The sequence below is a fragment of the Salvelinus sp. IW2-2015 genome, linkage group LG18 (assembly GCF_002910315.2).
Source record: "Salvelinus sp. IW2-2015 linkage group LG18, ASM291031v2, whole genome shotgun sequence".
NCBI classification, from domain to species: domain Eukaryota; kingdom Metazoa; phylum Chordata; class Actinopteri; order Salmoniformes; family Salmonidae; genus Salvelinus; species Salvelinus sp. IW2-2015.
The window spans coordinates 40,628,093-40,642,737 of record NC_036858.1 but is presented as its reverse complement, the minus strand read 5'-3'; the positions used below and the strand labels follow the sequence as shown (position 1 = coordinate 40,642,737).

Genomic DNA, 14,645 nt, shown 5'->3' with positions numbered 1-14,645 from the left:
TTTCTCTGGATGAATTATTCAATGTGACTTCCTGCTTGGCAGAGAGATAAAGAGTATAAGAGAAGGAGAAGGAGAAGAGAGAGTGTGAAAGAGGGAGGAGGAGTGGAGGGGTTGGATAGGGTTTCAAATTTCTCTTCTTTCATTTCATTCCCCTTTGATTTCATTTTCGTACTCCAACTCTCTCTCTCACACTGTCAGTCCTCAGCCGTCCTCACTCTTTCTCATCTAGCAAACCATAGTGTATCATTCAGATTAAAAGTTATTAGAAATTGCTATGGAATATTATATATTATTATATACTATATTTATATATACACTACCGTTCAAAAGTTTGGGGTCAATTAGAAATGTCCTTGTTTTTGAAATAAATGTATTTATTATTTTTATTTTATTTTATGGAATATCTACATAGGCCCATTATCAGCAACCATCACTCCTGTGTTCCAATGGCACGTTGTGTTAGCTAATCCAAGTTTATCCTTTTAAAAGGCTAATTGATCATAAGAAAACCCTTTTGCAATTATGTTAGCACAGCTGAAAACYGTTGTGTTGATTAAAGAAGCAATAGAACTGGCCTTCTTTAGGCTAGTTGAGTATCTGGAGCATCAGCATGAGGGTTCAATTGCAGGCTCAAAATGGCCAGAAACAAATATCTTTATTCTGAAACTCATCAGTCTATTCTTGTTCTGAGAAATGAAGGCTATTCCATGCGAGAAATTGCCAAGAAACTGAAGATCTCGTACAACGCTGAGTAGTACGCCCTTCACAGAACAGCGCAACCTGGCTCTAACCAGAATAGAAAGACGAGTGGGAGGCCCCGGTGCACAACTGAGCAAGAGGACAAGTACATTAGAGTGTCTAGTTTAAGAAACAGAAACCCTCACAAGTCCTCAACTGGCAGCTTCATTAAATAGTACCCACAAAACACCAGCCTCAACGTCACAAGTGAAGAGGCAACTCCGGGATGCTGGCCTTCTAGACAGAGTTCCTCTGTCCAGTGTCTGTTCTTTTGCCCATCTTAATAATTTATTTTTATTGGCCAATCTGAGATATGGCTTTTCTTTGCAACTCTAAATTCTCTTTATATTTCACAACATTTTAGGTACCACAGGCTGTCCCAACACATAATGACATGTAAGTGAATTCCCCAAGTTTGGGAACCACTGTACTACTAACCTCTCTCCCTGCTTGATCCAATGCTCCCTCTATGTATCTCCTTTGCCTCCTTCATTGCAGCCTGACTCACTACTCTGTATAAAGAAAATTGATTTTGTTATGAGAACTTACAGTAGCCAATCTTTTGATTATAGCTAGCTTCATTTCAGTCAACTGCTCCTGCTGAGGTTTGGCTACGTTCAACGTTAGCTTCTAACTTCATCCTTCTAGCTATCTAGATATAGATAGCTACCTGGCTAATAGCCAGAGCCCTTGAGCTACCTAGCTAGCTGGAGATCTGACTGAAATATCAGCGACTATTTACCAGTTGTACACTCATTCTCAGAGTTCTCAAACTCCAGGAGTCGGGCGAAGTTAAAAACGTTCCCACTGTTAGCGGCGTCTCTCTGCTACTTAACACTGTAGGTCTAGGCTAAGGTAGCTTGTTTCTCTTCTCGGCCTATGTCGTGGGTGGAGTTTCCCGTTGAGCAGAACGTTGAATGAATGCGCTGCTAACAAGGCAAATCCGGGGGAGTAGGCGAGCATAACGAGCATACATAAATCATTCATGATTCCACTCGTTCGCAGAGGTAAGCGCGATTAGAAATCCGATCAAGAAGCCTTCTGAGCGTTGATCAACGCAATAAGTGGGTTAACAATAATTATCTAATTAAAAGGCTAGTAAAACCCATTCATAAACATTGATATCCTGCCAGGCAGGAATGAATCTACATTTGCCCGGCATTTTAGCAATCAATGTGACGTTTGGCGGCGCCTAATCATTCAGTTCTGTACCTGCCTGGCTGAGTGGCAGTGTGGGTGGAATGAGCGCGCTCGCCTGGCAACCAGAACGCAAAACACTTCAGAAAATAAAACCCGGTAGTCTGCCTGGAAATGAATTTGCAAGACCAATAAATGTTTCTAATATTTTTCATGTTAACATATTTGATCATTTTCTGTTCTTTCAAGTACCAACTTGAGAAAATGTCTGATTTCCAATGTATTCCAGTACTTGAATTGCAGAGTGCCAAATTCAAGCACTTTAAGCATCTCAAGCACATTGTGCGAACCCTGCCCATTACACAACCTCTCGAGAGGACTCACTGAAAGGCATGATAAAAGGTCATCACCTTTGACCTGCAACCAAGATTACACCCTGACSTTCACCCTCAGACAGGGGGTGGGTGCTGCTGACAGCCTCATCTCATATCCATGGCAACCCCATCCTTAGCTGTTGTCTGACTACGCCATCACAAAGCCCCTCCCCCATCACCATGCAGCCTGCAGAGCTGGTCCACTGTAGTATAAATCTCGTCTCATCCCCGTCCCGCCGGCCGGCGCATAGGGCAGAAAACTGTAGTATACAGTATCTAGCCTAATGCACACTGAATCAATGCCTCAAAGATGCACTCAAGGATTTTAAGCACAACAAATACATATAGTATGAATTTGATGTGTTTCATATCATACGAATTGCAAAAAATAATGAAATAAAAGGACTTTACAAATGAAACGGATGATGTAGTACACAATAAACTGGGACCACTTATGGATTGTGAGCACCACTCAAAACTACTGGCTGAAATGATAAAGTTCGAGAGTGCATCTTTAATCCTAGAACAATTGTGTGTTGATGTAAAATATAATCTACCATCTAGAGAACCACATATCCTAATGCCCATCACGCCAGGGAAGAGCGGCTAGTGTCTCACGCGCATACTGACCTGGACTGGCATCACGCTGTGTGGCTGGCATCCATGCATCTGAGTGCAAGCACTCCCAGGGAGGACCTAAGAAGAAGAGGTGCCACTCAGCCATATACAGTATTCAGACCCCTTGACTTTGTCCACATTTTGTTACGTTACAGCCTCACTCTAAAATTGATCAAATAAAACATTATCAATCTACACACAATAGCCTATAACGACAAAGTGAAAACAGGTTTTTAAACACCGTATTTATATACAGTACCAGTAAAAAGTTTGGAKATACCTACTAATTCCAGGTTTTTTCTTTATTTTTACTATTTTCTACATTGTAAAATAATAGTGAAGTGGTGGAAAAAGTACCCAATTGTCATACTTGAGTAAAAGTAAAGATACCTTAATAGCAAATGACTCAAGTAAAAGTCACCCAGTAAATTACTACTTGAGTATAAGTCTAAAAGTATTTGGTTTTAAATATACTTAAGTATATTAAGCAAACCAGACAGCACAATTTTATTTTTATTTACGGATAGCCAAGGGCACACTCCAAAAGTCAGACATAATTTACAAACGATGCATTTGTGTTTAGTGTGTCCGCCAGATCAGAGGCAGTAGGGATCATCAGGGAAGTTCTGTTGATAAGTGTGTGAATTGGACCATTTTCTGTCCTGCTAAGGACTCAAAATGTAACGAGTACTTTTGGGTGTAAGGGAAAATGTAAGGAGTAAAAAGTACATTATTTTCTTTAAGTATGTAGTGAAGTAAAAGTTGTGAAAATAGATAAATAGTAAAGTACAGATACCCCKAAAAAATGACTTAAGTAGTAATTTAAAGTATTTTTACTTAAGTACTTTACACCACTAAGATATAACACATACGAAATCATGGAGTAACCAAAAAAGTGTTCAACAAATCTAAATATATTTTATATTTGAGATTATTCAAAGTAGCCACCCTTTGCCTTGATGACAGTTTTGCACACTCTTGGCATTCTCTCAACCAGCTTCATGATGTAGTCACCTGGAATGCATTTCAATTAACAGGTGTGCCTTGTTAAAATAAAATTTGTGTAATTTCGTTCCTTCTTAATGCCAATCAGTTGTGTTGTGACAAGGTAGGGGGTATACAGAATATAGCCCTATTTGGTAAAATACCAAGTCCATATTATGGTAAGGACAGCTCAAATAAGCAAAGAGAAATGACAGTCCATCATTACTTTAAGACATGAAGTTCAGTAAATGCGTAACATTTGAAGAACTTTGAACATTTCTTCAAGTGTAGTCGCAAAAACCATCAAGCGCCATGATGAAACTGGCTCTCATGAGGACCGCCACAGGAAAGGAAAGGATGACCCAGAGTTACCTCTGCTGCAGAGGACAATTTAATTTGAGTTACCAGCCCCAGAAATTGCAGCCCAAATAAATGCTTCACAGAGTTCAAGTAACAGACACATCTCAACATCAACTGTTCAGAGAAGACCGCGTGAAATCAGGCCTTCATGGTCAAATTGCTACAAAGAAACCACTACTAAAGGACACCAATAAGAAGAATAGACTTGCTTGGGCCAAGAAATACTAGCAATGGACATTAGACCAGTGGAAAACTGTCCTTTGGTCTGATGTGTCCAAATTTGAGATTGTTGGCTCCAACTGCCATGTCTTTGTGAGACGCAGAGTAGGTGCACGGATTATATCCGCATGTGTGGTTCCCACCGTGAAGCACAGATGAGGAGGTGTTATGCTGTGGGGTGCTTTGCTGAGGACACTGTCAGGGATTTATTTAGAATTTAAGGCACATTTAACCAGCATGGCTACCACAGCCTTCTTCAGCAATATGCCATCCCATCTGGTTTGCCCTTAGTGGGACTATAATTTGTTTTTCAACAGGACAATGACCCAACACACCTCCAGACTGTGTAAGGACTATGTGACATGGAGTGCTGCATCAGATGACCTGGCCTCCACAATCACCCGACCTCAACCCAATTGAGATGGTTTGGGATGAGTTGGACCACAGAGTGAAGGAAAAGCAGCCAACAAGTGCTCAGCATATGTGGCAACTCCTTCAAGACTGTTGGAAAKGCATTGCAGGTGAAGCTGGTTGAGAGAATGCCAAGAGTTTGTAAAGCTGTCAGGCAAAGGGTGGCTACTTTGAAAAATCACAAATATATTTAGATTTGTTTAAAACTTTTTTMGGTTACTACATGATTCCATATGTGTTATTTCATAGTTTCAATGTCTTCACTACTATTCTACAATGTAGAAAATTATAAAAATAGTAAAAATAGTAAAGATAAAGAAAAACCCTTGAATGAGTCGGGGTGTCCAAACTTTTGACTGGTACCTTCTGTCTACCAAAACCCACAATAGTAGAATTGTGTAGACAGAAGGTGCTCTTTGGTAAAAGGGGTAAACTGTTCAACGAAAAGAAAGGAGGACCAAGGCACTCTTCATATAATTAATTAAAATGCCTTCATTTGTATGGCCTTCTTCAGGGAGTACAAAGATATAATACAATGTCCTCTTTTGAACAGCTTTTCCCAATTAACCCTGATTTGAAGAGGGAGTGGTTACAGAATTCATTGGACAACACCTAGTAAGCAATCAATCAATCAAATGTATTTATAAAGCCCTTCTTACATCAGCTGATGTCTCAAAGTGCTGTACAGAAACCCAGCCTAAAACACAAAACAGCAAGCAATGCAGGTGTAGAAGCACGGTGGCTAGGAAGCAATATTATACACATTAAAAAGTGAAATACTGTAGATATTTGATCAAAAATGCATATTAAGGCTAGAAGTATCAGAACCCCTAGAAAGGTAGTTCTAACCTTGAATATGACTGGGCAAAGTGGTAAGAACAGGAGAGCCATCTATTTTATAGTCCCGAGCCCATCTGTTGGAAAGTACACTTTATTGATTTGGTGTTTCAACCGAAAGGTCACTGCTTGCAAAAATTATAGGCTACTTCCCCGGAGATCACACGGGAGAAAACATCGCTCTGGGGTTGAGAGAAGCTTAAGGGTGTTTTCATTATAGTCATTTTAAGAACCGATCCCAGTCCWCTTTAAAGTGAACTCTGGGGTAAGAAAAATCTAAAGACCTCCGTTCTCTTTGTATTCACACAGCCCTTGCCTTTGAATGAGGATTCAACTCTTTTGCCAGTTCACTTCACCTATATTGTGGTCCGAGTCATCTTTGCATTCACATTTCTATTTATTATGTCTCCCCCTCTTCCTCGGATCCAGCAAKATTAAAGCAGTTATACAATTTKAAAACATTACAATACATTCAAAAACTAATTTCATAATACATTAAGTGTGTGACCTCCGGTCCCTACTCTACTACCACATATCTACAACACAAAATCCATGTGTGCATGTGTGTATAGTGTGTATGTTATTGTGTGTATGTATGCATGTGTCTGTGCCTATGTATGCATGTGTCTGTGCCTATGTATGCATGTGTCTGTGCCTATGTTTGTGTTGCTTCACGGTCCCCGCTGTATTTGTATTTTTTCTTTAATCTAATTTTACTGCTTGCATGAGTTGCTTGATGTGGAATAGAGTCATGTAGTCATGGCTCTATGTAGTACTGTGCGCCTCCCATAGTCTGTTCTGGATTTGGGGACTGTGAAGAGACCTCTGGTGGCATGTCTCGTGGGGTCTGCATGGGTGTGATTAAGTAGTGATTAAGTCAATCTCTCCTCCACTTTGAGCCAGGAGAGATTGACATGCATATTATTCATTGTAACTCTCCGTGTACATTAAGGGCCAGCCGTGCTGCCCCGTTCTGAGCCAATTGGAATTTTTCTAAGTCTCTTTGTGGCACCTGACCACAACTGAACAGTTGTCCAGGTGCGACAAAACTAGGGCCTGTAGGACCCGCCTCGTTGATAGTGCTGTTAAGGCAGGGCAGCTTTTTATTATGGACAGACTTCTCCCCATCTTAGCTACTGTTGTATCAATATGTTTTGACCATGACAGTTAACAATCCGGGGTTAGTCCAAACAGTTTAGTCACCTCAACTTGCTCAATTTCCACATTATTCATTTCAAGATTTAGTTCAAGTTTAGGGTTTAGTGAATGATTTGTACCAAATACAATGCTTTTAGTTTTTGAAATACTTAGGACCAACTTATTCCTTGCCACCCATTCTGAAACGAACTGCAGCTCTTTAAGTGTTGCAGTCATTTCAGTTGCTGTAGTAGGTGACGTGTATAGTGTTGAGTCATCTGCATTTACTCAAAGCCACTGGTATGTCGTTAGTAAAGATTTTTAAAAAAGGGCCCAGACAGCTGCCCTGTGGAATTCCTGATTCTACCTGGATTATGTTGGATAGGCTTCCATTAATGAACACCCTCTGTGTTCTGTTAGACAGGTAACTCTTTATACACAAGAATCAGTCATTTGTGTAAGTGCTGTGCTTGTTTAATTTCCTTCCAATAAGCCTGCTGAAAGTCTGTTGTCAATTTGTTCACTGTAAAATAGCATTGTATCTGGTCAAATTTTTTCAATAGTTTGAGCCAGTTACTATTCTTAGGTAGTAGAATGACTTTTGCTTCCCTCCAGGCCTGAGGGCACACACTTTCTAGTAGGCTTAAATTGAAGATATGACAAATAGGAGTGGCAATATCGTTCYCTATTATTCTCAGTAATTTTCTATCCAAGTTGCCAGACCCCGGTGGCTTGTCATTGCTGATAGACAACAATAATTTTTTTGCCTCTTCCAACACTCACTTCACAGAATTCAAAATAACAATGCTTGTRTTACATAATTTGGTGAGATATACTTGGATGTGTAGTGTCAGAATTTGTTGCTGGCAARTCATGCCTAAGTTTGCTAATCTTACCAATTAAAAAAATAATTAAAGTAGTTGGCAATATCCGTGGGTTTTGTGATGAATGAGCCATCTGATTCAATGAATGATGGAGCGGAGTTCGCCTTTTTGCCCAACATTWKATTGAATGTGTTCCAAAGCTTTTTACTATCATTCTTTGTCATTTAGCTTTGWTTCATATTGTAGATTCTTCTTTTTATCCAGTTTAGTCACATGATTTCTCAATTTGCAGTATGTTTGCCAATTGGTTGTGCAGTCAGACTTATTTGCCATTTATTTTGCCTCATCCCTCTCAACCATACATTTTTGTCAATTCTTCATCAATCCGCAGGGARTTAACAGTTTTTAAATTCATTTTCTTAATGGGCACATGCTTATTAGTAACTGGGATAAGCAATTTCATAAATGTGTCAAGTTCAGCATCTGGTTGCTTCTCATTACAAACCACGGACCAACACATTCTTTACATCAACAACATAGGAATCACTACAAAACTTATTGTTTGACCTCTTACACACTTTATCAGGCCCATCCTTTGGAACTTTRCCTAGATATGGCMACTATATGGTGATCACTACATCCGATGGATTTGGATACTGCTTTCATGCGAATTTCTGCAGCATTAGTAAAGATGTGATCAATACATGATGATTTCATTCCTGTGCTGTTTGTAACTACCCTGGTAAGTTGACTGATAACCTGAAGCAGGTTGCAGGCACTGGTTACAGTTTGAAGCTTTCGCTTGAGTGGGCAGCTTGATGAAAGCCAGTCAATATTTAAAATCACCCAGAAAATATACCTCTGTTGATATCACATACATTATCAAGCATTTCACACGTTATCCAGATACTGACTGTTAGCACTTCATGGTCTATAGCAGCTTCCCACCAGAATGGGCTTTAGGTGAGGCAGATGAACCTGTAGCCATATTACTTAAACAGTATTTAACATGAGATCCTCTCTAAGCTTACAGGGTATGTGGTTCTGAATATAAATGACCACCCCTCCAACCTTGGCATTTGTGACCCGATTCAGTTTACTAGGCATATTGTTGGCAAGTCACAACTTCACAGGAGAGCCGTTATGAACATTGAACATTTTTATCAAAACTCGTTTTTTTGGGCAGAAAGGCCTTCTCGAACATGTGAACTTTCATGTGCCCTTAACCTCACTAGGGTATTGTGGGACGGTAGCGTCTCATCCGTCAACAGCCAGTGAAACTGCAGGGCACCAAATTCAAACAACAGAAAATCCCATAATTAAAATTCTCAAACATACAAGTATTTTACACCATTTTTAAAAGATACACTTGTTGTAAATCCAGCCAGTGTCCGATTTCAAAAAGGCTTTACGACGAAAGCACACAAACGATTATGTTAGGTCAGAGCCAAGTCACAGAAAAACACAGCCATTTTTCCAGCCAAGAGAGGAGTAACAAAAAGCATAAGTAGAGATAAAATTCATCACTAACATTTGATGATCTTCATCAGATGACACTCATAGGACTTCATGTACAACAATACATGTATGTTTTTGTACAGTAAAGTTTACATTGGCGCGTTATGTTCAGTAGTTCCAAAACATCCGGTGATTTTGCAGAGAGCAACATCAATTTACAGAAATACTCATAATAAACATTGCTAAAAGATACAACTGTTATGTATGGAATTTTAGATCCACTTTTCCTTATTGCAACCGCTGTGTCAGATTTCCAAAAACTTTACGGAAAAAGCACACCATGCAAAAATCTGAGTACGGTGCTCAGACGACAAATCAAGCCAAACAGATATCCGCCATGTTGAGTCAACAGAAGCAAGAAAAAGCATTATAAATGTTCACTAACCTTTGATGATCTTCATCAGAATGCATTCTCAGGATCCCAGTTCCACAATACATGTTTGTTTTGTTCGATGAAGTCCATAATTTATGTACAAAATCTCCTTTTTGTTAGCGTGTTTAGCCCAGTAATCAAAATTCATGATGCGCTATCACTAGGTGATCACTAGACTGTAACTATCACAAAAGTTCCGTTAACAGTCCGTAGAAACATGTCAAACGATGTATAGAATCAATCTTTAGGATGTTTTTAACATAATCTTCAATAATGTTCCAACCGGAGAATTCCTTTGTCTTCAGAAATGCAATGGAACGCAAGCTAACTTCTCTCACGTGAACGCACTGGTCAGCTCGTGGCTCTCTGGCAGACCTCTGACTCATTCCCCTCTCCCCCACTTCACAGTAGAAGCCTCAAACAAGGTTCAAGACTGTTGACATCTTGGAAGCCTGGGGAAGTGCAACATGACCCATTTCCACTGTATCTTGGATAAGCAAAGAGTTGAAAAACTACAACCTCAGATTTCCCACTTCCTGGTTGGATTTTGTCTCAGGTTTTTGCCTGCCATATGAGTTCTGTTATACTCACAGACATCATTCAAACAGTTTTAAAAACGTCAGAGTGTTTTCTATCCAAAGCTACTGATACTATGCATATCCTAGCATCTGGGCCTGAGTAGTAGGCAGTTTACTCTGGGCACACTTTTCATCCGGACGTGAAAATACTGCCCCCTACCCAAGAGAGGTTAATAACACACTTGTATGCCATTTGTAAATACTAATAACAAATTTAAATAACAAGCCTTGTTGGTTAAGCCACAGAAGAAGTTGTCAACCTTCCCACTAGCCATGATTTTTTTTAAATGTATTGTGTAGTGGAGCTGCATAAAAATGATGCTCTACAATTTCTGGACGATCAAGTTTTGAAATTAGTGGAATGAGAGTATGATAGCTAAAGAGACGGAGAAAACACACGCAACTGTGGTATGGCATTCCTGACAGGGAGATGCGTCCATCATGCATGATGATGTATACAGGTAAGATAATCTAGCGTTAGCTAGCTACATTTTCAGATATTACACYTTTCTAATTTTGACAGAAAGTGGTTTCATTTCAAGCTAAAGTGTACTGTTAGCTAGCTAGCCTATGTTAGCTGGCTGGCTGGCTCCCTAGCTGACGTTATTATTCGTTTCCCAGAGCTGTTTGCTTTTCTATTTAGAGCCTAATGTTAGCTAGCTAACATTGAACCTGGTTGGTTAGTTCCCAGCACTGTGGCATTGTTGGCACTGATCTTTGTTGTTTAACTAGCTAACGTTAGCTGGTTGGCTCGTTAGCTAACGTTACGTGATGTGTGTACAACACCCGTTGAATATGGCTTGTGTCAGCAAACGTCTGCAAAAAGTGTAATGAAATTGTTGCCAGCAGAGCTGGTAAGGCTGTTTTCATGTTATCCAGAACTAAACAAATCATCGGCCAGAGCGTCTAGTGTGGGCTCCGAGAGCGAAAAAAGGTGGGTGGGGCTAAAACTTAAGAGGGTGTGAACGATGCTGAATGGGTGTAGACAAAGCAGAGCTCTTCACTAGATACCAAAACATTCAAAAGGCGATTTTCTCAAAAGTGAGTTGATCAACTTTTGAAGCAGAATTACTTTCCCATTGTTCCTCAAATGCAGTGTATGATAGAGTGGGGAGAACAAGTATTTGAGACACTGCCGATTTTGCAGGTTTTCCTACTTACAAAGCATGTAGAGTTCAAACAGGTGCAGTTAATACAGGTAATGAGTGAGGAACAGGAGGGCTTCTTAAAGAAAAACTAACAGGTCTGTGAGAGCCGGAATTCTTACTGGTTGGTAGGTGATCAAATACTTATGTCATGCAATAAAAGCAAATTAATTAACTTAAAAAATCATACAATGTGATTTTCTGGATTTTTGTTTTAGATTCCGTCTCTCACAGTTGAAGTGTACCTATGATAAAAAAATGACAGACCTCTACATGCTTTGTAAGTAGGAAAACCTGCAAAATCGGCAGTGTATCAAATACTTGTTCTCCCCACTGTATACCATTTTGTAGCTCTGGTCTCTACTTTTATCCAATGTAAAAAACACCATTTCAAATGTTGCTACATAAGACCGAATCTAGGTGGTGAGTCACATTTCTGTATTTTCTCTAGATCATATAACCATGTATTGCTACCACTGTACCATTAAAGATATTATATAAGTGAGTTTCAGAGATTGTCAGAATATGTATGTCATCTGTTACTAGCAAATTATTGATTTCATCAACCTTGTTTCTTAAGCTTCATATATTAACATGGGCTATTTTTGCACTTTTCTGGGATGCTTGATTGTTTTAATTGCTTTACTGAGAAGCATAGCAGAGGTAGATATGCTCAGGTTATTTATGTTAGTGCAGGGTGAGCTGCACACAGTGGACTTCCTGCTAGTACACACAGCCTAAGTGCTAACAGTACAACTCTGGTTCATAGGCACATGATTACTGCATACAATAGCTGTAGGATCAGCAGAGGCATTCAGGGCAGTAAGAGGAACATAAATTAGGTTAATTACATTGCGTCTTCCAATGCCGCTGGGATAATGTACATTATGTACATTATGACAACTCAGTGAAACAATGGTAGGAATTAAATGAGCTGGGCTTGGGTCTTTGATAAGTCATTGTCTCAACATAGCCTTATAATGCTGTGAAAGGATCCAGGAACCCAAACGATAATGATAGTAATAATAATAATAATAATAATACGAGCTTTGTTTTCAGAAGGTATCAAAATTGTCAATAAATGTTACACCCACAGGGCTGCAATAGTCTCGTAGCCAGTTACGGAGGGATAAAAGTCTGCTGAACCGTTCAATGCCACGATTTAGGGAGGACAGAGGGCCGAATATTATAGGGTGTTTGTTGGTGTCAAGTAGTGACCCAATCAGCTCTTTAAAATCCATCTTCAGCTGTTCTGAGCATATGTCATTGAATCCCACATGAACTATGATATACTTCATTTCCTGAAGCTGGTTTAAAATGTTTGGGGGCAGCTTATTGATGTCCTGTACTCGTGCTCCTGAATAGCATAACATTCTTGCTCCAGGGACTGAGACATTTCTCACCATTGAACTGCCCTATACAACGGCCTGAGAAGGGAATTGAGAAATCCACCCATTCCCACCCCTCACACAATTCGTTGAGCCTTTCACGGGCCCACGAGAAGCAGGATAGGGTACACCCGCTGCTCCCGGCAATAGGTTCAGACCTCAGCAGGCAGTGCCCTGTCAGATCCAGAGACAAGGAAAGGAGCCGAACGACAACGACGGCGCTGCTGGAGTCAGCGTAGTTAGAGTTAGCACCGCCGATGCAGACACAGGCAGAACCAGCGATGAAGGTGCAGGTAGATCAGGCACCAGTGAAGCTATTCCTAATGTCAATCTGCTCGAACCCCTCAGTCACTCCCGTCCAGTTAGCAGCATGCTGCTGCCTGCGGTTTCCATGACGTGTGACATGGGACCAGCGCTGATTAGAACAGTCTTCTTGCTGTTCTCCGTCTACTTCACTACAGGATGGAGGAGGAGAAGCAGATGGAGACCACTTCCTTGGCAGGCWYGTTCCAGGTAGCACAGGCCATTCGGATAGGYACAGATGYCAAGGGGGGAAACATCCATTAYGCCCGAGCAGCATCCRTCCATAGGAYTTGAGAACGWGAAAGTTCCAATTTGCGTTTTCCCCATAAGTTTGRGTAGAATTGAGATTTGTTTGCTAAGCATAGCYACCTCATTCKTGTAGTCCTCCGGTAGCAAACAATTACCGCATTGGAACTCCAAATTGTCAATATTGTCAAGGACAAGACCGTAATAAACACAGCTTCTACAGCGCTGGAAATGTTTGTTAGCTATTCCAGGCGAAGCAGGCTCCATTGCAACCTAGCTAGCTATCTAGCTGGCTAGTTGGTAGCAGGTGTTGACACAGATATCCAAGTTCTTGAGTTCCTAAGTTTTCAGTGTCGAGTCGTTGTCTCCCGACAGCAGCTGTGTTCATTGCAACATTCACTCAATGCACTCTACGTTTTTACAAAGTGCAGGTCAAGCCACTCCATCAGAATGTGTTATCGGACAGCTAGATATACCTAATTACATTTTAATAGCTAATAGATTGCATTTGTTAAAATATGAGACATAATAATTGTAATCAGAAGATACTATTAAAATGTAAATATTACTGGTAACAGAATAAATAGCAGAAGAATAACTGTAGATTAAATAATGCTGTAATTGAAAATTGTACACCCAATGTAGACCCCTTTAAGAGCTAGAATAGATGTTGTACCCTATGTTATTATTCTTACCAAATATGTTGTCTTTCCCACACCACACATTAGATTGCTGCAGCACTGTTTCCCCTTTTTTTAACTTAGGTTATTTAATAACTCATAATGGTAAAAAAAGAAATAGTAACTCAATGTTATTAATTAATTATTTAATTAATTTGTGCTGTGCTTATAGCACACTACACTGAGTATACCCCTGCTTTTTTGAGTTCTATGCCATAGACCAGGGTTCCCCAGTTGTTTTTTGTTGGAGATAAAAGACTGTAACAAGACCAGGAAATCGGCTCCAAGTGATTTTAATTTTGGAAATCTGTTCCCAAGAATTCACGCATAATAGAGAGACACATGTAAGCAAGATTTTAAATGATGRTTTATTCAAATATTATACAGTATATGTTTGGGCTATTTTTGGTAAATTTTCAATCTACAAATGATTTGMAATTATGTTCCGGCCCCATGACCAGCCGCTCAATAAATAAAATTGGCCCGTGGCTAAATCTATTTGATGATCCCTGCCATAGACTGACCAGGTGAATGCTATGATCCCTTACTGATGTTAAATCCACTTCAAATCAGTGTAGATGAAGGGGAGGCTACATGCTAAATAAGGACTTTTAAGACTTGAGACAACTGAGACATGGATTGTGTACAGTGCATTTGGAAAGTATTCAGACCCTTTCCCTTTTTCCCACATTTTGTTACGTTACAGCTTTATTCTAAAACGGATAAAGTCAAAATCCACAATCTAAACACAATACCCCATAAGGACAAAGCAAAA

General features: G+C 39.9%; 1 protein-coding gene across 9 annotated transcripts in view; it reads right to left on the bottom strand.

The window, feature by feature from the left end:
* Positions 1–14,645, bottom strand: part of ctbp2a (C-terminal binding protein 2a) — a 146,422-nt gene that overhangs the window by 27,434 nt on the left and 104,343 nt on the right. For 3 of the 9 annotated variants that reach the window (XM_024008241.2, XM_070448502.1, XM_070448501.1), the window contains one exon: positions 2,880–2,945. The exons of the other annotated variants lie outside the window; for them this stretch is intronic. In XM_024008241.2, the coding sequence (XP_023864009.1) occupies positions 2,880–2,945 (66 nt within the window). The remainder of the gene's footprint in view (positions 1–2,879; positions 2,946–14,645) is intronic. 9 annotated transcript variants of the gene reach the window in all.